General features: G+C 42.5%; 1 protein-coding gene across 4 annotated transcripts; it reads left to right on the top strand.

Annotated features, from left to right (window-relative positions):
- Positions 1–234: 234 nt before the first annotated feature.
- On the top strand, positions 235–16,281 carry CEP55 (centrosomal protein 55). Of its 4 annotated transcripts, none has more exons than XM_081913279.1 (10): positions 235–461; positions 3,425–3,616; positions 3,934–4,218; positions 8,733–8,792; positions 11,765–11,906; positions 13,071–13,375; positions 14,513–14,584; positions 15,077–15,202; positions 15,336–15,562; positions 15,924–16,281. In XM_081913279.1, the coding sequence occupies exons 2-9, from the start codon at positions 3,458–3,460 to the stop codon at positions 15,540–15,542; spliced, it is 1,356 nt and encodes a 451-aa protein (XP_081769405.1). In that variant the 5' UTR covers positions 235–461; positions 3,425–3,457; the 3' UTR covers positions 15,543–15,562; positions 15,924–16,281. The 4 variants fall into 4 exon arrangements, with proteins under 4 accessions (XP_081769405.1, XP_081769404.1, XP_081769406.1 ...); XM_081913278.1 differs by having other exon boundaries at positions 13,074–13,375; positions 15,333–15,562; XM_081913280.1 differs by having other exon boundaries at positions 236–461; positions 3,425–3,517; positions 15,333–15,562.
- The last annotated feature ends 8,145 nt before the right edge of the window (positions 16,282–24,426 follow it).

Raw genomic sequence — 24,426 nt, forward strand, 5'->3', positions numbered from 1 at the left:
ATACACCAAAAAGGAGGCGGGCGCGCAAAAAAAAATGCAAGCTTCCAACGTCCTCCTCCCCACTCCTCTTTCTCCGCCTACTTCCTTCAACCCCACCCCTCTCGGAATCACCACCGTTCGCGCCGCCTTCTCCGCGCAAGCTCCAGCTCCGCCGGCGTTCAGTCTTGTTCTGACCCTTCTCCCGCCCCGTCGCTTTCCAACTGAAACGGAAATGGCGTCGAGCGGAGCCGCGGCATTCAAACTCCCGGAAGCAGGCGCTCGGGCGGGGCCGGGTTGGAAGAGGAGCGGTAAAGCGGCTCCCCTCCGCGTCCCTCCCGGAGAGTGGAAGGAAGGGAGGGGCGGCGGTGGCGCCGTTGTTGCAGCAGCAGCAGCAGCCTTGACGCTGCCCTGTCCTCCCGTCGCTCGCTCGCTCGCCGGGTCTCTCCACAGTTTCGCGACCATCCGAGGCTGAAAGAAAGCGGGTAAACGGAGCGGAGTGGGGGAAAGAGAGCTCGGCTCGGGATGGGCGAAGGAAGGGGTGGGTTGGGGTCAGGGAGAGAAACGCGGGTCCCCAGAATATTGGGTTGGCTTGGCTGCCTCGCACCTGCTCTGCTTTTCCATAAGGCGCTCCAGGGGAGAGGGCGTTATGCTTTTGTTATTGCAGCAGGGACAAAACAGAAATACTGTACATGCATGCATGCATGCAGGGCCAGATTTACGTATAAACTAAATAAGCTATAGCTTAGGGTCCATTCCCTTGGGGGCCCCCCAAAAAATTAAAGGAAAAAAATGTGTTATTAAAGGAACTTCTGTTATTGCCAAATGCCAAATGTGTTTGCATTATCAAGTTTTGTTATGAATAAAAAAAATTTTAAAACAAAAAAATTCCTTCCAGTAGCACCTTAAAGACCAACTAAGTTAGTTCTTGGTATGAGTTTTCATGTGCATGCACACTTCTTCAGATACACTGAAACAGAAGTTACCAGACCCTTCTATATAGTGAGAAGGTGGGGAGGGGTATTACTCAGAAGGGTGGTGGGAATGGGTGATTGGCAGATAGCTGTGATGAGCCTGTTGACAACTCTTAACGACTGCAATAGGTCTTACAGGAAAAAGCAAGGGGTGAGAAGGTGAAAAATGGCTTTGTCATGTATAATGAGATAAGAATCCAATGTCTTTGTTCAGACCAGGTCTCTCCATGGTTTTAAGTTTGGTAATAAGTTGCAATTCAGCAGCTTCTCTTTCCAGTCTATTTCGGAAATTCCTTTGTAGTAAAACAGCTACTTTGAGATCTTGTATAGAATGTCCTGGGAGATTGAAGTGTTCTCCTACTGGTTTCTCTGTTTTGTGATTCCTGGAATCAATTCAGCTTAAGTTAGAGCTTAATCATTATGTCACTATTAATATACTTGTTCTCAGTTGTATTTCACTATTAATATACTATTAATATATTTCTATTAATATACTATTAATACTTATATTTCAGTTCAACAATTACTTTGTTAAAACGCATACTCTATTTTGTTATGTGCAAATGGCTTTAGATACCTATTAGGTCCATAAATTACCATATAGCAAATATTGAACCCAAAAAACAGCAACAATTTGTTGTTGACAAAGGACAGCTGGACATATAAAGGGCCCCATTAACTTCAGTAGATTAGGGCCTCATCAAACCTAAATCCGGCCCTGTATACATCCATGGACCAAACACCTCTTCAGCACTCATATTCTCAGTGATGGTCCAGGATATGTGTGATCTGCCTTATCCAGCTTTTGCCTGCCCACATAGCGAAACCTCCTCCCTATCCATCTCTTTTTTTAACTTGTCCACTAGGCATTTTCTCGCCACCCCAAGTTTCCTACCAAATACAATAAACGACCCTACTGTGCTGCGTGGGAGATCTGCTAAATCCGGGGTGGGTGGGTGTGATTTCTCTCCTGGAGATGAAATGACTGTAATCTTCCCTCTATGGGGCAAACAATAGTCAAAGGGCCAGTTTTCATTGGAGAAGTGGCAACACCGTGGGGGTTTAACATGATGGCTCTGAAGAAATTTGCAGCCTCTTGCACCTGCACTACATTTCCGGTTGTTGTTTTTTTAAAAAATAACAAAGCGAAGAAAATATGCCTGCAAGTAGTGAAGGGAGGGGGGAAGGTGGAAATAGACTATACTGTGCTTGAGCTTCAGATGGGAGAGGGATCTGATGCTGGGAGTAGCAAGGTGCATATAATATCCGATGCCTGATTTTAGTACCTATCGTACTTTGTAACATTGTAATGCACCCTGGAGCTTCTGGTAGGCAAGACATTCTAATGATAATAAATCATAATAATAAGGCAAATGCTTTGAGGTGTTACAGAAGACAGCAAATTGTTATTTAATTGAATTACTACTGTGTTGTTATTGCCAGGGATGAAGGGGAAGTACTTGTGGGATTTTGTGCCCCAGGTATCAGAATAACTTGACTTACCTTGCATACTATACAGCTTGATAGGGGGATTTTGCTGGTGGCAAAATGTATTGTGCCAGCCATTCTCTCAGAAGTCTACTAGTAGTTTCATATAATAATAATTTTACAGTATATAATAAAATGTATTAGTCCCTATGACCTTTCAGTACTTCCTATTTCCTTTGTGCCACATTTTCCAAGCATCACATGATGTGGCAGACACAGCTGCATTTTTTATATATTCCGTTGTGATGTTTTGTTGCAGGCTAGCTAAGTATTATAATTGTAACAGCGATCACAAATATTTCAGAATTATTATTTTTTTGCAGTTATGTTGTTGATTCTAACTATCAGGCCACAAATTCTACGCATTTTTAATTTTGCTGCTCTTAACTTTGGAAGGAGCACTGCCTATTTCAGTGGAAATATGTTCTTTAAATGGGGGTTTTTGTTCTATTCAAAATGTTTGTGAGTCAAATTTACTACTATAATCCTGTTTTATGCATGTTTGGGACCAAGTGTGGTATTCAATTAAACATTTGTGCAAAAGGATTAGTTGTCACACAGTGGTACTTCCTCCTCCCCCCCCCAACCTTTCCTCCCTTGTGCACCCTTCATTGCCTCCAAATCTGCTTTAGAGGATTAGGGGGACTCCAGAACAGATTTAGGGAGGGGAGAAGGAGAGAATGTTCCTTTGCCCAATGCGAAATCCTAGCATTGAAGGAAAGTTCTCCATAGTGCTACACTGACTACAGCTCTATGGCTCCAAATTTTAAAAATAATTTCTATAGAGGAAGTCCCAGTGAATTTGGTTAGACTTCTGAGTAAGCTTGCTTAAGATCAGGCTGAAAGACGAGTTATTCAGCTTATTTAATGAGACTTGAATTGAGGCTTTATTACAAGCCACTTGGGACACTGCAAGGAAACATACATAATGCAAGGACAGAAGAGGCTGTTCCTTCAATGGTACCTGGTTATTTATTTATTTTTAGAAAATCTGAAGGACATCAAAGGACATCAAAGAGATGAATATCGGCAAGTGGGGATTGAAGTCTGGTGATTCCAAATCTGAATCTGAGTTGCAGGTATATAAGAAAGAGAATGCAGCCCTTAAAAAATCTTTGGAAGACCTCACTAAGGGCAAAAGAAAAATGACACCAGAAGAAAAGAACAGATTCCTGGAGGTAATATAAACATTTCTGCATGCAAAACTTCCTGTCTTGTGATGTTAACTGTAAAGGAATCACTGAAGATTTAACAAATGAAGTGATTTTGTATTGCATATTACTTAAAATCTGAATGTTAATTTTGAACCTTTAAAGTGTCTTCTCTCTCAAAGTCAGAACTTGGGAGATAACAGTTACTTTGCCACAAAACACCAATTATACCATCATAGTTGCTAACAGTACCGGTATGATTGCTTGCCCTGTACAATTAAGAATATTTTATTTCAAAATTGGCTTGTTAACTGTGATAATATGCTTGCTTGCATTTCATGTAGAGAATACTTGCCCTTGAAACAGAAAATGCAAAATGTAATAATATCCTTGGAGAAAAAAATCAAGAAATTCAGCTCCTGAAAGACAAGCTGAAGATCAAAAGTAAAAATGGTGATGTTACTTCTCTGCTTAGTCAACTAGAAGAGAAAACACAGGAAGTGGCAAAGAGAGAACAGCTACTTCATTCCCTCTCAGAAGAGGTGGATCGGTTGAAAAACCAGTTATCTGCAGTTACTACAAATTGTTCAGACCTTGAAAATAGAGCCAATAATGTGCAGATTTCCCAGGTAAGTTATTATGGCTGTTGCTATATATTTATTACCCCACCATTTTCCATGACAGGACAAACGACAGCTTACGGATAAAAATGAGAAGTGCATAAAGCATAGAAAACAATTTAAAAATAATTAAACATTGATAGAATTAAAGCTATATGCACACATAAAATATATGAAAACCATACCATTTACAATTAAAACAGCATTAGCTTAATGTTCTTGATGGTAAGAGCAGTTTGACAATGGAACCAACTGCCTACAGTGGTGGTGAGTTGTTGTTGTTGTTGTTGCAGTTGCATCAGGCCTTCAAATAGAGGCTGCGCAGCTATCTATTAGGGATGCTCTAACTCTGGAATTCCTGCACTGAGCTGGGGGTTGGGTTAGGTGGCTTAGGGGGCCATAGTCGTGGTCAACCGTATGGACATCCCTGTTCTAATTGATGCATAGCATCAGCTTAGACCAAATTCTTTTAACATAAGAAGTGTAAAAAGAGCCTGCTGGATCAGGCCAATCTAGTCCTGCATCCTGTTCTCGCAGTGGCCTGTGGGAAACACGCAAGCACTCTGCCTACCTGCTATTCCCAGAAACTGGCATTCGGAGACATACTGCCTCCGACAGTGAAGGTAGAACACAGCCATCTTTGATAGGCTTATCCTCTCCCAGTGTGGTGTAGTGGTTAAGAGCGGTAGACTCGTAATCTGGGGGACCGGGTTCGCGTCTCCGCTCCTCCACATGCAGCTGCTGGGTGACCTTGGGCTAGTCACGCTTCTTTGAAGTCTCTCAGCCCCACTCATCTCACAGAGTGTTTGTTGTGGGGGAGGAAGGGAAAGGAGAATGTGAGCCGCTTTGAGACTCCTTCAGGTAGTGATAAAGTGGGATATCAAATCCAAACTCTTCTTCTTCAGATTGTCCAATCTTCTTGTAAAGCCATTGCTATCTCCTGCTGGAGCAAGTTCCACAATTTGACAGCTTTGCTAGCCCGTTAATTATCCCATTGCTAACACCGACAGATTTTTAGCATTGCTAACATCAGCAGATAACTTTAGTAATCTCCAGCTTGGTAAATGGAATGTTGGTGAGTCTGATTCCTTGCCAAAGGCTTTTGATTCAACGTAGAATATTGTGGAAAACAATTGTGGCAATACCATGAAGAGAAGGTAGGTGGCAATAGAACATCAGCCACAATGTGTGAAACATATACAGTGGTACCTCGGTTTACAAACTTAATCTGTTCCTGAAGTCCATTCTTAAATCACACTTCCCCTAATGATGCCTTCCACCGCCGATGCCCTTCCACCGTTCAGATTCCGTTCGTAGACTGAGGTAAAGTTCGCAAACTGGAACACTAATTCCGGTTTTGTGGAGTTTGTAAACTGAATAGTTCGTAAACAGGACTGTTCGTAAACCGAAGTACCACTGTATAAGTTACAGGCTGGCGCTGTGTGTTCTCAACTGGTGATCAAACATTTACAGGAAAATAAGTTAGTCCTGATCTTTTAGGGCCAGCGACAAGTTTGCACCTTGTTTAATTTTTAGTGTGCCATTCAGGAATCCTAGTATTTAAAACACCTTGGCCGCAGTCCAGTACAGAATTGAATGCACTTAAGCCCATTGATTTCAATAGCTTAAGCATACTTATGTTTATTTGGGATTGTGGCTAGGATGTGCAACTGGTGAAAATGTATCTTGAATGCAGGTTACGTTCAAGTCGGATCAGCCTTGTGCTAGAAGGGAATTAATTTCTGCTAATGGGCAGTATACTTACTCCTGTAGGACTGAGTTTAATAAACCGAAAAGGCTTCCAAAGGGGTGGGTGTGGGACTTCCGGGTCGGCGCCATCGCCGAATGGCGGGCTCCCTCCGAGCTCCGGAGGGAGCCTGCTCGGCAGGGGCTGGGTCCTACCGCACCGGCGATGCGGGGACCCTTAAAAACCACGGCCACGGAGGCCGTGGACATGGAGACTCGGCTGGCACCGTCAGCGCCCTCTCGATTCGTGAAGGAGCCTTTTTAAAGGCTACGGATCGGGTGCCGGGGAGGAGCGTGGTGCTTTGAGTCCTCTGCTATCCCTGCCGAGCGCAGCCGCATGCCATCCGGCGGAGAGCGCTGACTTCTTCTATTGAAAATTTGGACCCAAAAGAAGAACCCGTGAGTAATTGGAATATGGACTAAAAAGAGGGATAAATTTTTAGAATTTGGAGCGAACGGGGGAGGTGGAAAAAAGGAAGTCAGCCCCCCCCCCAAATTGTAGAAGAGCCAAAACAAAGGACTGGATAACTAAGATCGAGAGGAACCTTATCTTGCCGAACTAGCAACTTCGCGAGGGAAATTTATAAGATTGAGCTGGAGGAGAAAAGTGGAATTTGTATTAAAAAGCAACCCCCCCGGAATCCCTGGAGCGATTCGTGAAAATGCCTGGAGAAGAATAACGGAGGTTTTGACAGCTGTCAAAGAGCTGTCAAAACGGAAGAATGAAATTGAGACTTTGTTATGAGGACTTTGCCGGTTACATTTGTTATAAATTGGAGATAAATTGTTTCAAATAAGGATTTATAAGTTATTTGGACTGGCGGATGTGATCTGGAAGGGAACTTTGTTATTGTAATCCACCTAGAGGAGCTGAGGGACATTGCATGTGTTTTCGACGGGAAACTTGAACAGTTGGATAGAACTTTTAATCTCCTGGGAAACTGCAGAAATGGAACATTATTTTGTCTACAGAGGCCTACACTTTACTGGAAACAATGGATTAATCTGTTGAAAAATGAAAGGAACATGATGTAATGTTCTGCTCCTGAATAACAAGCCTCTGTAGAGACACTAGAAGCCTTTGGAAAAAGAACATTTCTGTGAGGGAACAGGGAAGTAAAAAGGAGGAGAGTGATTGACAAGAACAAGGAAACAACAAGAACTGGACAGAACTGGAGTGGGAACATTTGGGATATCCAGATTTGACAAGCTTATGGATATAAAATTGGAGTTTATACTCCTGGATATAAAAATCTGGATAGAAGAAATGGGCCCCCTTTGATAGACTCCTTCTATGATTGGACATCTGTAATTTAAAAAAAAGACCGGTAAAGAACCAGAGGGATGTGGGTTTAGTGAAATGTGGGTTCATCAGGAAGACATTAGAAGTGGAGGGATAGGAGGAACGCAACAGGGAAAGAGGGGAGGGAAATTTGGAATCCAAAGGTTGTAAAATTATTGTTTGTTTTTATTCTATTTTCATCTGTACTATATTTGAAAGGGGGGAACTCGTGGAAGGGAATAGGTCGACCTTAGGGGATGGAAATTTGGACAAATTGAGTTATTGATGATGAGTGTATTTTGGGAATAAGAATTTGTTGAATATTATTGCTTTTTTGGAAGATTTGGAACACAAGAGGGGGTGGGGAGGGGAAGTCCTGGATATTGGAAAAAGTTTATGAATTGGATTTTATTTGTTTTAATTTGGAAAACCTTAATAAAAATTATTTTAAAAAAAAAAACAAAGGGGTGGGTGTGGATGTGTATTATATATATATTATATATATATAATACATATATATATATATATTCCCATGGTATTGCAAAAGCCCTCTGAATCCCCATTTGGGTTTGAAAACCACAGATTGGCAAATAACCTGTGTGTAAGTTAATAGTGTCTGCTGAAAATAGTTCCCAATACCTAGAATACGAAATCTTTTGAAGTCCATTTTAGCAGGAGCCCCTGTTACGTCAAAGTTGCAACTAGTGCAAAATGCACCCCAGTATGAACCCAGGCCACACCAACTTTGAAGGAGTCGGTATGCTTCTGAGTCCAACTCAAGGTGCTAGTGACATATACATTCTTAAACTGTTTGGAGCCAAAATATAAGACAGAATGCCTCTTCCCTCATGGTTGTCCCATCCCAGGTGAAGTAGAGGGACTGGGTGTAGGGGTTTTTATGTCGGCATCTTCCCCCACCTCTGGAACAATCTATCCCAGAGGTGCATCTAGCACTGCATTAATGCCCTTGTTCTAGTTGCTGAAGGTGCGCCATGCTGCAAAAGCATTTGTAGAACTAGTTTTCTATGAAGAATATATTAACCTATCCTGTACTTCTGCCATGGTGCTTGCTTCAAGTGTATTGGCTGAATCATGTTGCATTTTAATTGGTTTTTCTGTAATGTTGATGTGTAATATTTTATGTTCTTTGGGGATGTATTTGGTCAGAGCAATCAAAGCAATAGCACTGGAGCTTAATCAAAGGAATCTGAGTGTTTGGGGGGCATATCCCATAGTGAATTTAATGAAGTTTTTCTATTGCAGGTAGTTCTTTATCGACCCACAATACAGAAGAAAATAATTCTTCAGAAGATATTTGATGTAGTGCACATAAGAAGTCAATTGGCTTTTTAAAATGATGCTTTTCCTATTACATAGAACAAGTTAATCTTAGAAAAATGCCGTGATGTGGTTGTATTTATTCCTGTCTAAAAATAAGAGACATGTACACCCAGCTTAGCAAAATCAAACTGTTGAACTGGTTTGTGTTTTGCAGGAAACTGCTATAAACTGCACTGGAACACCAACAAATGAAGTTGAAATCCAACTGAAAGATGTAAGATTCTTTTTAAAATGGCTGTGTGTGTGTGTGTGTGTGTGTGTGTGTGTGTGCGCGCGCGTGTGTGTGTGTGTGTGTACTACTAATGAGAAATACCTAATAGTTCAGGCCAATCCCTTGCATGTTTACTTGGAAGCAAGTTCTAGGGACTCAAAGCATGGCTTGCTCCCAAGTAGATGTGTATGGTAGAGCTCAGTGGCAGAAAATCTCCTTTGCAGGCAGAATGTTGCAGATTCAATCCCTGGCATCTTCAGGCGGGGCTGGGAGAGACCCATGTTTGAAGCTCTGCTAGTCATTGTAGACAGTAATGTGCTAGATGGACCCATGTTATCCCTTTGAATAAGGCAGCTTCCTATGTTGCTATGTAAATTTTAGAGTGCAAGAAGTGGAACTACCGTGCTAGATTAGACCAAGGTCTGTTGTCTAGTTCAGATTTACATTCACAAGCATCTGGCTGCGTTTGGGAGACTGCTCAGAACTTGAAGGCAACAGCTCCAGCCCATTATTCACCCGCAACTTCACATAAGAATTAGTTCCCAGGCAGATATGAAATGGTACTTTACGGGCTGCTTTGCATTAAAATGCAAGTAACCTTTAAGACGTTAGCAGTGTTCTAGCTGGCATTGTAAGTGACAGTTCTAATTATACTTGTGCCACAGAAATGTGAATTGGCAATGTTTAGAGTGCTGTGTTTGGGCCATATTCAGATCTCTACTCGGTCTCCTCACTTGGGGTGGGAACAGGATTCAGTGAGCTATACCTGCTTCCATGAGTCTCCTTTACTTGACCATAAATGAGTATTATACAGCCCGGCATTTCTTCAAAAAATGTTGCACAAACTAGTAACTGTGACTGGCTTGTGGGATTGTCTCGGCACTGCGCCACAGATGACAGCCTATCGATAGGCTGTGCTTCTGAATCCAAGTTTATGTTCAGGTGTTTTACGATTCCTTCAAATAAAGGCAAATTTCCCCAATCAAGCTTTATGTGATGAATGTGTTGTGGAAAGGAGAATTGTTGGTTTATTTTTGTTCTTATGCATTTTGCGTTTTTAATATTGTAACTTCCCTGAGATCTACAGATGAATCCTTGTATTTAGTCACCAGGGTGTTTACATGCAGACCAAATTTTTCTGGTCTCTTCAGCATCTGCCATTGCTCACTTGCTCAGATGGAGCCACTGCCCTACCTGTGTCATGGTTTCATTCCTTGCTACACACCTGCATCTAAGTATGATTAATACTGTGCATCTTTTAGAATTATTATTTTTTATAAAGTGTGAACAAGCTCTGCATTTCCCTCCATGGGTGTGAAATAACACAAAATAATGTTTCAAGACTGACATTTACCTTTTGACTGTGTATAAGCCTCTGCTACGATACTCTCAGTAAACTAGCAATTAGAGTGGTTAATTGTATAGAAATGCATCTCTCGAAGCTTGAACTGTTGTATAGAGTTGTAGGCGAGCCTCAGGACTGAATGCCTATGATTTTGGGCAGTGTCCAATGAAGTAGTTCTGTTATCACAAGGATTTATGGCTGCACAACAGAACTTTCCCTCCCTACACACCCTAACTAAATTTGCTCTGGAGGATTGGGGGAACACCCAGAGCAGTCTAGGAAGTGCGCAGAAGAGAGGCAGGGAAAGTCACATTGTTTAGGTGGAAGTCCTTGTGCTAACAGACTACTTTGTTGGATGCTGCCCTTTATGTTGGTGTAGCTAACTTTTCCATATGTCAGATACACACACACAAATGAAAATAGTACTGTGAGCCTTGGAAGAAAGTATATAATGCCCCCTAACTGCAGCCACTGGGATGCATACAAACTACTCCAGAAATTAAAAACCATTTTGAAGACTGTTCAGTATGACTTGGGAGGTGGTGGTTCAAGAAAAAGTCAAATTTCACTGCGCAAGCACAAGCCTGTTTTGCGGGCCCAAGTAGTTCTTTGGATCCTGGCCAAAGTTAACGTAGAAAGGAGATTTACCAGGTAGCACAGGTACAGACTGTTTGGGCTGCACGGAGCCATAAATTTTTATAGGTCTTGGAATAGGAAACGCAACCTCCTACCACGCTTTTGTAACTGCATTGCCTATACATAGCCAACTTCACAGCTTGTTTGGGGTGCCTATTTTTCTTTAACATTCAAAATATGCAATTATATTATAAAATAATAATTTGCTGATCTTATTAAAACAGTATAATTAACTCTTGGAATCGTATGTTGAAGCAAATATTTTGAGGCTTCATAATGTGAATAAGTGTGGTTTCAGTAGCATTGTCATCGTTAGAAGTGAATCTTAAGAATAATACTTGCTTAAAAGTGCTTTGGAAAATCTCTCAGGTAGCTTCTGTTTCCCGGAGTGTTTCACAATCTGTATTGTTTGCAAGAGATAACCAATGACATCAGCAGATGGTATGCCTATACTTGCCCTATCTTTACAAGGTTTTCCTAATCTTAAATAAAAGCTGATCTGGTTGTTTTATTAAAAAGTAAGTTCATTTATGTGTATTTAGTTTCTGACATTGCAAATCACTTTGAGGAAAACATGTGATGGCAGCACCTCTTAATACCCAAAGGGTGTTTCTCAGATTTAGGGGAGTGCTCTTGGTGGTACTAGGCATGTTTTATCAGGTTGATAAAACAGCTAAACACCTCTTGCATAAAAAACAGCAAAAACAGGCATGTGTGAGTGATTGACGGAAATTCCAAGGTACACTTTGCAGTCAAAGTAAAGTTGAATTTTATTTATTAAAACTTGTGTTCACATGATCTTTAACAGTTAAATATTTCAAAACTGGTAGAAAGCATAAAGTTGAAAAACACAGTCTTCTTTAGGCTGAGGCACCTGTGCCAAGTAGGATGCTTTTCGTGTACTGATAAGACATATGACTTAGAGAAAGGTAAGTTATCAATACTTTCCTTGAAGCAACTTTTAACCAACTTACTTATTATCTTCCCTCTCAAGGCTTTGGAGAAAAACCAGCAGTGGCTAATATATGACCAACAACGAGAAGCCTACGTTCAGAGCCTTGTGGCAAGGCTCTTTGAACTGGAGCAGCAGCTGGAAACTGTTAACCAGCACCAACCGAATGAAACCAGGGCAGAAGGTATTAGCTGGCTTTTCTTCAGACTCAACAGATTGCACAACAAATTAGTTTATGTGGAGAAAGATATCCCAGATCAGTTTTCTGGTTTTAGCTATGAACACTTACAAGCATAAAACTAAATTAAATTATCACTCTTTTTGGATACTTATACACGTGCTGTAAAAAAAAAAAAAAAATGGTGTACAAATATATACTGATCGTTGCTTAGCTGCGAATCATGGGTGTTGGGATAAATAAATATTGAGTTGTCTTGGCATTGCTCAAGTCACCAGCATGTGACATTCGTTTTTGTAGCAGACATATGAAGTTGTTTTGTAGGTGTGGATTTTTAAGCATGGATCATTAGAAAAAATTACGACTCTTATGGAGTGTGTGCATCTCTTAAGAACTAGCTACCTCTGTAGAGCAGAAAACTTGTGGAGAAACTTCTTGATAACAGGTCATTGTTGCCTTACAGTTTGCTTGCCTGTGCTGATTTCATATCCATCAAATACATAGTGTCTGGTTTCTTCTTGAAAACTGATCGGTTTTCTCTTGTTACTATAAAACACGCTCATTAAGCATCTGGCGGTTTTTAGCCGATTTAGCTGTTGATGATCTATAACCTGACTGTAGCGCTGTGAGGAAGTCTGTCCCACGATTAGCTCTGTGGTGGTTCTGTGAGTCCTCAGTCATGAAAGGGATGGACTTCATGGAATCATCAGGAAGTGATGGGGCTAGCCTTGTCCTCTGATAAAAGGCATGTTCCTTGGTCCTATTCAAAACTTTTGCCAAGTTGCTTGAGGGCTAGAGTTGGGGGCCCTTCATGGTGCTATTGCTGCTTAGCCCTGGCAGCTTGGCTGTGTAGAGTCTTCTGAACGTAGAAGGGGCCCTTCTTTTCCCTCCCGAGGAATTGCAAGATTGCCACATAGTGGCGTGGATTGGATCTGCCCCCTATCCTGCTATAGAATATGTTCTTCTTTAACAATGTATCAGTGTCTTAAATTTCCTTCTGAGTAAGTTTGAATAAGGAAATACAGCTTACTGCGAGGGGCAAGGCAGAGTCTAGAATAAGGCTGTTCAGTTTGGTTTACAAATATGTTCTGCGGGTGCGAGTTTGCTAAGGATCTTTGTTGAAGCATTCCCCCCCCTTCTCTTCCATGTTCTATTGTGGGTTCCTGCCAGAAGATAAGCAGAGATATTACGAGCAGTTGTTGCTAGCCGCCAGAAATGATCTAGAGACAGAAAGGCGTTCCGTAGCCCAGCTGCATTCTGACCTCGTTGAATTCAAAAGGAAGTATGACGAAGCCAAGCAGGAGGTGATCAATCTGAATAGTCTACTAAATTCACACAAGCAGGCTGACATTCAGACTCTTCAGGACGAAAACAACCTCAAAGGGCAGATGCTGCAGAGGCTTACTCAAGAAAATGAAGTGACCAGAGACCAGCTTGAGGAAGAAAGGAAACGAACGCAAGCACTCTCATCTCAGGTTGGTATATAGGGGAATTGCTGACTTCACTTTCACAATTTACCATATTTTTCACGCCATAGGGCGCACCGGACCATAGGGCGCACCTAGTTTTTAGATGGGGAAATCAATAAAAACAATATTTCCCCCCCCCCAGCCCCAAAGAGCAGCGTACAGGCTGCGCACAACATCTCCCTGCTGGAGGGGTTGCACACGGCTATGGCACAAGCCAAGGCAGCCAGCGGGATGGATCCCGCTGGCTGCTTTGGCTTCCTCTTTAGCCCCGTGCAATCTCTCCCTGCCGGGAGAGGCTGCGTGGAGCTAAAGAAACCATAGCCCCATGCAGCCTGTCCCTGCCAGAGGGGTTGCGCGCGGCTATGGAACAAGCCTGCATTCGCTCCATAGGACGCACACACATTTCCCCTCAATTTTTGGAGGGGAAAAACTGCGTCCAATGGAGCGAAAAATACGGTACACGTTTATGGAGTTGGGGTGGAAGATGACCTCCAAGCCCAGGATGATCCCTACCCCTTTCCCCCTCCATAATTCAAGGGGCTGTGAATTATATCAGATGCACATATAAATGTGGTAAGTGCCAATGCTGATTAGCCACACTGCATTGCTTTCAAAGGAATGTACATTTCAAGGGCCCTTACCACTGAAATCAACCAAGTGTGGACAGGCGGCATCTTTGCTTAGATACCTGTCCTATATTGGCAAGCAATACGTGCTTCCATGCATGGCTCTCCTTGGGTGTGAGTTGAGTAAAGAAACATGGGGGGGGGGGCAGCAGGAAAAGGAGGAAATCACTGTTCTATACCCTGTCCCTTTTTCTTAGGTGAGATGCATAACCAAGTAGAAGCAAAATATTGTTAATTTATTACCCGCCTTTCACTTCAGTCCCAGGGTGGGTTACAACACTTTAAAGTGCAATAATAAAACAATATAAAACACAATTCCAGTAATAGGGTTGTTCCTAAAATACTTGTTCAGCATGCTTGAAAACTTTAAAAAGCAAGGAACCTGGAGCAGCAGCTCTACCATCTTACCAGTAAGGATGTATAAAACCAACGAAAACCCATGGATTTACATAGTTTGATTATTTGAAACCACCTTATAGAATTGTCTTGTTAATATAGTCTTTTACACATGGTATAGGTTGAGATGCTTCAGAGATCTTTGCTAAAACAGCAGGAAGAACACACAAGGATAACAGCTTTGGAACAGCAGGTACCAGGTTACACATTATTATTTTATCGACACTTTTCAGTCAGAACTAAAACCCATAGGCATAATATTCATGTTAATATTTTAGGCAGTTTTATTACAATACAAGCAAGTAAGCTGTTCTTCATGATACTGTGATATATCGTGCATTTTTCATGATAGCGATTTGTCTTGGTATTTACTGCTGATAGGAAAGTGAGAATTTAAAATCCACTAATCATTTAATTGGCATCCCTCTGTAGAATCTCTACTCTTTTAATTCTACGGTTATGGTAGTGAGGTTTCTAGAAATATTAAAGGACTTAACAACTGTGTCTGTACATGCAGTAGCAGAACATTAAAAATACATTGCACGAACCCTTCAAAATAGGCTTTAATTTATTTATTTGCTTTAGATCCAACCTTTTGTTTTCCTAAGGAGCTCATGTAATTATTAGCATGAAATCCGCCATGTGTAACAGACTCTCTGATTTTTCACCCAATGTTTCTTGCCAGATCCAGGCATGCACATCCGATTTTGAGAATGAGAAGCTCGACCGTCAGAACTTGCAGCATCAGTTGAGCAAAGTCCTTAAGGAGCTGCGCAAGGCAAGGGACCAAATAACTCGCCTTGAGCCCTCAGTGAGTAGTACTGTGTTTGTGTGGGTGGAATTCAGTGTGGTGCTAAGAAGATTGGCTGGACCTTTAAAGGAATATTACTAATCTGTAATGGGAAATATTTAGATGCACCAATTCATTATTTTTTTCCCAGAAGCTTCCAGAGTGTGGAGGATGTACAGAAGTCTTGCACAACTTCCAGGCTGCCTTTGAAGACAAGCTGACAATACAGAACAAATGTCCTTCACCCAGACGTTCAAATCTTCTTGATGAAAGTTTCCTGGAGTGCCCCAAATGTAAAGCACAATATCCTACAAGCCAGCATAGGGAGCTGTTAGCCCATATTGACTTCTGTGCAGATTAAATACAAGGACAAACTTGTAGGTATGTCTTGTCGCTCCCATGTATTTTTGACAGAAAATAATGGCTTGTTAAAAAAAAAAGCAACAAGATTCTAAATATGCACTTCTATTCTCATTATTATTGTTTTACAAAGGGTTAGTATCTACAAAAACAGGAAACAGTTTTGTTTTAGGGTGGTAATGTAAATTCTAAACTACTGATTGTGCCGTATTTGCACAGCCGGAGCCAGTAGAAATGGTTTGATTTTATTTTCCATGACCAAATACCCCCATGCAAATAGTCAACAAAATTACTGCCAAACATTCCTGTTTCGATCTTAAAGATATATGTAGTTTGTTTTACTGGATTAATATTTTCTGCTTTATATATTGTCTGTTTCCAGAAAAGCATTTTCAGAATCTTGGGGCAGAAAGGAAAATGTTTCTAATATATGAGTCTCTGTGAGGACGTAGCCCACCTGAGGGAATGTGTGGCGACAATTGCGTGTAGCAGAAAATTTATATAGTACCTCTTCTACCTTCCATCAAACATTTTGTGTGTGTGTTGCAGAAAAAAAAGAGTGAACCCAAAATTCAGAGCATCAGGGTGCCTCTTAAGACTGTTGCAGCCATTTTGTTTGCTTGAAATACACTCCTGTTTGCACTCTGCTATCCCACAGCTAAAAGCTGGGGATATAATTTATCAGGGAACCAGTATGAGGAAATGGTTTTTAAATGAATAAAACAGAATTGGCTATGCCACCAACGCTCTCTGTGTCTTTTTTTAATAGCTGGTGAACGTTGAGGCAAATCAAACAGCTAGGCAAATTGTATCTATGTATGCAGTGGTGTGTTTCTCAAAGTTCATGAAATCATCCTCTCCTATCCCTTAAAATACACGAGATCACCTTCATTTGCCTTCAGTTCCTCATCCCTGTTTTGCCACTTCCTTAACTCTTCTCATTATGCCACCTCCCCAGCCTAAGTTAACTTGACTGTAAACAGTCACTGCTCGTTCTCAGAAATCCCATTGGGGAGTAATGCCTTATATTTTGGAAATTCCCGTGCCTTGTGTTTGTAAAATCGCTACCCAATTTGGCATGCAAACTGTTTGCAACGAACCACCTTGCAGGAATCGCACACCAATCTGGAAACAGATATTGTTGGTTGTATGCCACTAGGTGAAAAGATGCCAAACTAAGAGACCACGCTACAAGAAAACGTCCTATCTTGCAATCTTGCCAGACAAAACTGGCTAGTACAATTCTGAAGTTTCTTTCCTTAGGTTTGGATTTGGCCAGGCTCATGTTCAGACGTGCTTTGATCTTGACTGGTTTGTGGTAGAGCAAGCATGAGCTCCAGCCACCAGGGCCACCACACTTAGCACTGCACTCGACTCCTGCCCAGCCCACTCGTCAGAACCCTTTTAACAACAAAGCATTGAACAGAATGCTGTCTTCAAATAGCAAAGGTTTTTCAGACTGGTTGTGTTGACGGGTTTTAGCTTTTTAAAAAAATTGTCATTATTTTTAAAATAAGGTTCTGTTTACAATGTTCTTATTTCATTTAGCCTCTTATATCCCTGTAACATATGATTGCCTTAAATCAGGAGTGGATAAAGTTTTCAGGATCAAGTGCCACGTTCTTGGGTGAGGGGTTGTGTTTGGGGGGGAGGACCACATATCACAAGTGGCAGACAAGACCAATCAAGACACTCCATATTTCTCTCTCTCTCTCTCTCTCTCTCTCTCTCTCTCTCTCTCTCTCTCTCACACACACACACACACACACACACACACACACACACACACACCATCCAAAACATTGCAAACCTGCCTGCCTTCACCAGAACCAAGCAGTGATTCCTACACAAAACAGTCAAGTTGAACCATAAGAAGAACCGCTGCAGATAAAAATCTATCTTGAAAAACCAACAATGTCTGGAAGGGCCACTCTGACGGGGCTTTGTGATGGGCAGAATGTGCCCAGAAATGCCTGTCTCCTAGATGGACATTTTTTGTTGCTGCTTTAGGGCAGCAGCAGAATACAGTGTCTTCTTTGGTGTAGGAGAACAAAGGAGGTGGGAGGGCTGTATGCAGCCTGTAGATTGCCCATTTTCTCTTAGATTATGAGCCCCATTGGGACAGAAGGACTAATTTTAGAGAAACTAAGCCCATAGGATACAAAGGAACAGAAAGTGTACTGTATGCTACTCCAAAAACAGTAAATGGTACTCTCACAAAAAAACTAATAGGTATATTCCGTGTTTCTGTGTTATACGTGGTGTTGGTCTACTTGGAACACCATATTCATTGGGAAAACATTGTTAGTAGGCTTATTTATCAGCCAGTTGGAAGACATTGTAATGTGGTATTTTTAAAGGACAGTTCTGGGTTAGTTCCAAAATGTGCTGCTTCTCTGGAGAAAGATAGTACAGTAATGATGGAAATAATAGTCCAAAACAGCTGAAGGGTTGGCTAAGGCAGTGGTACAGTTTTGTGTCTTTCTATTGCCACATGATTAGGAAATTTATTCTGTAAACCAGCTGACTTTGACATTTCTCCCCTCCATGTTGCTTTCCGGAACGTTGAGGTATTAGGGGTTGTCAGTGACAAATGTGCTTTGTACTGTTCTGAAAAGAGGGCAGGCCCAAGATTGGCATAGTATTTACCCAGGTAGCTTTCCATGGTAAAAATCTACCAAGCTTGAGTAAAAGCTAATTTTTACATGACTGGAACAAACTGACCCAGTTGGTGCACGTTAACCTCTGTCTACCTTTCGTTACGCAGAATGCAATGGATTATGCAACTAAGTTTTGGTTTCAAATTCTCATGATAAACTCAATCTGTTCAAATATAGATTTATGATCCCCAAAGGAAAACGATAAGTAATACTAATATAACTTAATATCCTTGAATTGCCCACACACCCTACTCAAAGAAACTAGACTGACACTAAATAATTCAGCTTTTTATTAAGGCCTTGGAGTTCTACTACTGTATTGAAGTATTAAGCAAGCATAACGAGATGCAAGGTACCATCCCAGGTCCAAATTCTCAAGTCACTTTATAGACATTTCATTGGTTTAGCTTTGCAGAGGTTTAACGCTGTGGCCAAAACGGTTTTGTAGCATTTCAAATACTATCAAATGTAGCAATAAGTGTGTAGGCTTGTGTTGATCAGGGAGTCCCATTAGTAAGCATGTATGTATACATCTTAAACCTTTATGACAAGGATTTGGAGGCAGGGCAGGAATACGTTATACCTGTTCCCATTGGATATCTTTTCATTACCAGGCCTTATGCTCACTCATTGCCCAGAAGAGACTTATTACCTAGGTCCATTTAAATCTAGCTTCAGACCTGATTTTAGCACAGAAGCTGCCTGCTGCCTTATGCAAACTATTAGTAGCATTAAATGAATTTATCTACTGCCTTTCATTTCAAGAAGAAATACCAAGTTGGTTCACAAAACATGAAATAAACAACCACAAAATAACAGATGTAAAACTCAATAGAAATAATGTGACCCATAATTAAAACCCGTAGTAAAACAATTTCACCAAAACTCTCAAACATCCATAGTTCAAATGTATAATGTACACGCCCAACAACATAACAGTTAAAACAGCAATCAAGCCGGAAGTTCAAGCCAGTATATCAGGGGAAGACTTGTCAAAACATGTGCTGTCAAGAGCTGACAAAATTCCTTGTATTCTGATAACCATCAAACTGATGTTAGGATGATGGGGACTGAGAACATGTTGTTTCTCTTGCACCTCTCAGTGGCTTTATATACCACTGGATTGTCAATTCTAGAAGGTGATGCTGGGACATTGTCGCTCAGCCGCGTTAACACTTACCACCTCTGCATGAAACTGTTTATAGTGAGGCTGTCTTGAGAATTCAGAGCTGAGAATCATCAATATTTAAAGGTAGAAGTACTAAAAGTGTCAAATCAATAATGAACTGAATAAGAGTCAATAAACTGATGTTCAAAGCTGACAAGATGGAGGTACCATTGCTGAGCAGGCAGACAGGACTGTTCAGGGAGGTGGTTAGGCTGGCCTCAACTAGAGCCAGGGCTTTTTTGGCTGTGGCTCCGATCTGGTGGAACGCTCTGTCACTAGAGACTAGGGCCCTGCGGGACTTGACATCTTTCCGCAGGGCCTGCAAGACAGAGCTGTTCCACCAGGCCTTTGGCCAAGGCACAGCCTGACTCCCTCCTTTGGCCATCTTCACAGAACCCTAGCCCAATTGTTGCCATCAATTTGAGTTGAATTAATTTTAGACTGAAATGATTTTAGAATGTTGTACTATTTTATTGTTGTTAGCCGCCCTGAGCCCGGCTTTGGCTGGGGAGGGCGGGATATAAATAAAATTTATTATTATTATTATTCCAACATGTACAACCCTCCCCTCCCCAAAGGATTTGTCTTCTGGAGAGACACACGGATCTAGTGTTGTCCCTGCAGGCTCAAGTGATATGGAGCACCTTTTGCCAGCTGAAGCTATACATAGATAAGGAGAGCCTGGCCATTAGGTGTCTGTGGTTTGGCAATCTCCAGATTAAACCACAACAACACATTGAATACAGGGCTGCCCTTGAAGGTAGCAAAGACTGTTCAGAAATGGCAGTTCAGAATACAGCTGCCACAGCTGACAGGGGCTGTTGGGAACATTTTTGTTGTGCTTAAACAGTTCGGCTAGCTTCTTGGTCCATTTCCAAGATCAGTCCCATGTGCTGTTGCTTACTTTCAAGAGCCCTTATGCTGCTTCAGACTTGAAAAGCGGAAGGGGCATCTATTGCCATATCAACCTGCCTATGAACCTAGGCCATCTTTGGAATCCCTCCAGGTTTCTCTGCTATCGGAGAAGAGCTGGTTTGTAATTTGAGAGACTGCATTAGATGCCACAACACCACTGCTCCGCACCACTGCCCGCAGGCTTGCCTGTCACCTGTTTTGATGTATTTCCAGTGCAGGGTGAGGGTCTCTTTCTTTTCTCAGCCTTTTATCTGCTTTTGATTATTTTAATGCTGGTTCCACCTGCTTTCTTATTCTTGCGTGTTTTATTTTATCTGCAGACTGTGTCGTTGCCCTGGAAATACTTCCACTGAAACGTGGCATATAAATCTATAAAACTAAAACAAAACAAAAAAACCTAAGTCCCCATTGACTGAGCTGGGAGAATCACGCAAGAGGCAACATTCCCTAAAACAAAATGCATTTGTCTTCAAGCTAAAGTCACACAGCTAGTAATTATTGATACAACTTGCCTGAAGAACTTAGTGTAGTTTTAAAGGCAACTCATGGAACAGGGAAGTGGTAAGAATTTGATGTATAAAGGCTCACACCCATCAGCTGGTTTGGTGCTACCCATCACTGACCTCAGCTTAAGTCAGGTTGAACGTGTCTGTTGTTCTTTTCCCTTCAACCAACCAAACAGCACGAGGATTGCTCATAGTCTTTGCCCAGGTGTGTTAACCCGCCATCATCAAATGTTATTTTTAGGCCTCTAAGATGCAAACTGTGGGCAACATCCATGTCCATCTTGCCTGCACAACAGAAGTCCACTGATGCACATCATCCATCTTCCATAAAGCCTTCCCTGCTCATTTGAAACATGCTTTGTTTATAAATGGAAATGCAGATAATGTTGCTCCAGGCCCGGAATAACATAGGTATGTCCCTCTGTTTCATATAGTTAATAATATGATGCAATCCTCCACACCAGGCCCTCTCTAGAACTTTAATGAGAAATGCAGCACTTTAACCAGTGGGTTGAAGATTCTACTGAGAAACTTTAGGAGGGGAAAGAATTATTCCGCCCCCCTCTCCTAGGCCAGTGACCTACCTATTCCTGCACAACTATTTTCAAACTCAGCCAGCCTACCCTCGTCACCATGTCAACTGCTCGCCATCTGCTTCTTCATATTCAGTATATCTCTGCCATCTGTTTGCCTTAAGACGGTGAAAAAGAACTGAGTTGGCCTGCTCTTATTTGCTACATGCAAATAAAGGACTGAATGCCTTCATGCATGGAATGCAATAAACAATTTCTTTTTCACAGCCCTTGAAGGCCAGCTGAAAAGGACTCTGCCTTCTTTATGGGTAGAGTTTAATATGTCACGCCAAACACCACAAATATTTAAAGATGCTATGTGTCACCCCTCACATGTAAAGGAGTATGAAAGCACCAAGAACACAACGTCTTCAAAGCCTAGACAGACTTACACCTCTAGGCAAACATACATTTCCCAAAGACCAAGGCTGCAATCTATACACGCTTACCTGGGAATAATTCTCATTGAGCCCAACAAGATGTACTTCCCTGTAAAAGTTTGTGAATAACACTGCCATATGCAAGCCTTTCACTCATTTCCACACACTTTAAAACAGCTTGCCTCACATGCTTGTGTAAAAGGAAAAAGAAATACTGCTTGCCATAAATCCAGGTTTTTAAAATAAGCTGTAGAATGGAATGGATCGGACCAGTTTTACAATCTAAGCACTTCAGCATTGTTATGGTGTATTATAATTCAAACATGGGGAACAAGAGAAACTATATTCACATGGGGGGGCATTATTAATCATTTATCAAAAGGGTTTTTTAAAAAAAACAAAAAAAACCCTAAGAAGATGCCCTGATTTGATTGAGCAGCAACAGATAAAATAAAATAAAATGTGATGTTCATTCTGAAAGCTCTGTAAAGCAGGTTGGCAAAAGAGTTCTGTGTAACTCCTAAGCTTTCTATTATTGAAGGATTTGTGCCTTAGTGGTAGGGCACATGCTTTCAATTAATGAGGGACCAAACTTAATCCAGATTCTGAATCTGAATCTGAATCCATATTCTCAGCAGATACCTTGGCAGGCTGCTGTCAATCAGATAGACACTACTGGTCTAGGAAGCTCCTATATGCTGAATCAAACCATTGGTCCATGTAGCTCAGAACTGGCAACACTTGCTGGCAACAGCTCTCCAGGACTCTAGACTAGGCATATTCTCAGCCCTACCTGGAGAGGCAAAGGATTGGACCTTCTGCATTCAAAGCAGATGCTCTACTACTGAGCTACAACCGACCACCGATAAACCTTCTGCAACCTGATGCGATCCAGATATTTTGGACTACGATTCCCATCAGCCCCAGCCAACACAGCTGGAGAATGCCAGTTTGGGGGAGGGTAGTCTAGATCAGTGTTTCCCAACCTTTTTTGGGCAAAGGCACCCTTGTTTCATGAAAAAAATCTCGAGGCACACCACCATTACAGCCCCGTGACGTCAGCGCGCAGCGTCACACCGGGAGGGACGCACGAAAGTGTAAGTTTCAATTTTTCCCCTCCCCCTTGCCTTCCTTCTGTGCCAACCGCCAAAAAGCCAAGAAAAAAGCCAAGACTTTAGGGCAGCAGGTCGACACGGAAGAAGCTCCTACCTAAGGACAGGTGCGATGGCCGTGTCCTCTTCTGCCACACTTGGCAGCCCTGCCTCAAGGTCGTGACTCCCACCCTGATTTCTCCCCGCAGGTCGAGCGGCACAGGCAGCCCAATGTATCCAGCCCAGACACAAGCCCCGCTTCCCCACTCTAGATCCTGAATGCGACCAAGTGCTCTGGACTCCCAAGCAGGGTGGGAAAGAGGACTCGCATCTGGTAGCCTCCGGGCTCCTCGCCTGCTCGAGGGATGGCATTGCAGGCAAGCTGCCGGCCGTCGCCATCGCCGCCCCCTCATGCGAGTGGACCTGCCCGGAGTGGTGGGCCAGGGGAGGCTCGCTCTCTGTGGGGATGTGGCCCGCACGCGCGGCCCCGCTTCCTCCTGCCCAGGGCTGAGCTCCTTACCCGCGATCTCGGTCTCGCGCACGCGGATCCCACTTATTCCGAAGCTCGCGCCACTAGCCGGGGCTCTCACACCGTGCCAGGGTGAGGCAGCGCGGCCCACTGACGTCATCGCGGCTCGCCGCCGCCCTCGACTTCCCTGTTCCCTCCCCTCCCTCGGGTCGCCGTGGTTACCAAGGACTGCAAGCTGCTCGGGCGAGCGTGGGGCATTAAGTGGGAGAAGGAAAATTAAAATTAAAACTCGCCTGAAGGCCGCCTCTCCGGATATCTTTCGAATTTTTTAATTTTTCCCGCGGCACACCAGGCAACGTCTCGTGGCACACTAGTGTGCCGCGGAACACCGGTTGGGAAACACTGGTCTAGATGGCCCAATGGATGGACTCTACAAGACAGTTTCAGACGTTCCAACGTTAGTGCTATAAGGATACTGCCTTACTTCCTCTGTGTTTCTTGAAACTCAACTGCTAATCTCAACTGCCTTTCGAATGAACTCTTGCTATGACTAAAAATCAACACCACAAATACAATGATGTAAAAGCACTTTGTAAACATCGAACAGCATAATACACCTGTTAAGGTGGCAGTGCTATGTCAACTCATTATAAGACAGATACACAGAATGTGAGCTTGATCACCAGGGTTGGGTTCCATAAAAATGCACTTCCAGGCCCCAAATGGCTAAACAGAGCAACTGTTGAGAATGCAGAAATGGGTTGTAGCTTCTCTTAGATGGGCTGGCATCCAATGGAACGGTGCACTTTCAGGAGTGAAGTCAAATCGATGGAGAGTTACAGCGCCTGCTGTGGCTGTAGAGACCGATGATAGTAAACAGTCTGATAACTGTCGCTGGTTTTTTGTATTGATTGATTTTGAACAGTTTGCAGCCTGACCACAAAGCCTGTGTCAACATGGGGTGGTGGAACCCACTGTATTCTTGAGCTTGTGAGATCATCAATAAAAGAGAACCGCAAGGTTCAATGTAGTTAAGGAACAGGGTATGGGTGAAGTGGGGATCAATCTAGCCTGACTGCTGTGGACTGGATAACTGCATTGCTGAATTGCACCACCTTGACAGT

The sequence above is a fragment of the Podarcis melisellensis genome, assembly GCF_964234715.1.
Source record: "Podarcis melisellensis genome assembly, chromosome: 5".
Lineage (NCBI taxonomy): Eukaryota > Metazoa > Chordata > Lepidosauria > Squamata > Lacertidae > Podarcis > Podarcis melisellensis.

Excerpts from the sequence above, each read along its gene's own strand:
- CEP55 (XM_081913277.1), top strand. The coding sequence starts at position 3,458 with ATGAATATCGGCAAGTGGGGATTGAAGTCTGGTGATTCCAAATCTGAA. Across the intron at positions 8,793-11,764 it reads TTGAAATCCAACTGAAAGAT|GCTTTGGAGAAAAACCAGCA; the intron begins GTAAGATTCTTT and ends TTCCCTCTCAAG. Across the intron at positions 13,376-14,512 it reads CGCAAGCACTCTCATCTCAG|GTTGAGATGCTTCAGAGATC; the intron begins GTTGGTATATAG and ends CACATGGTATAG.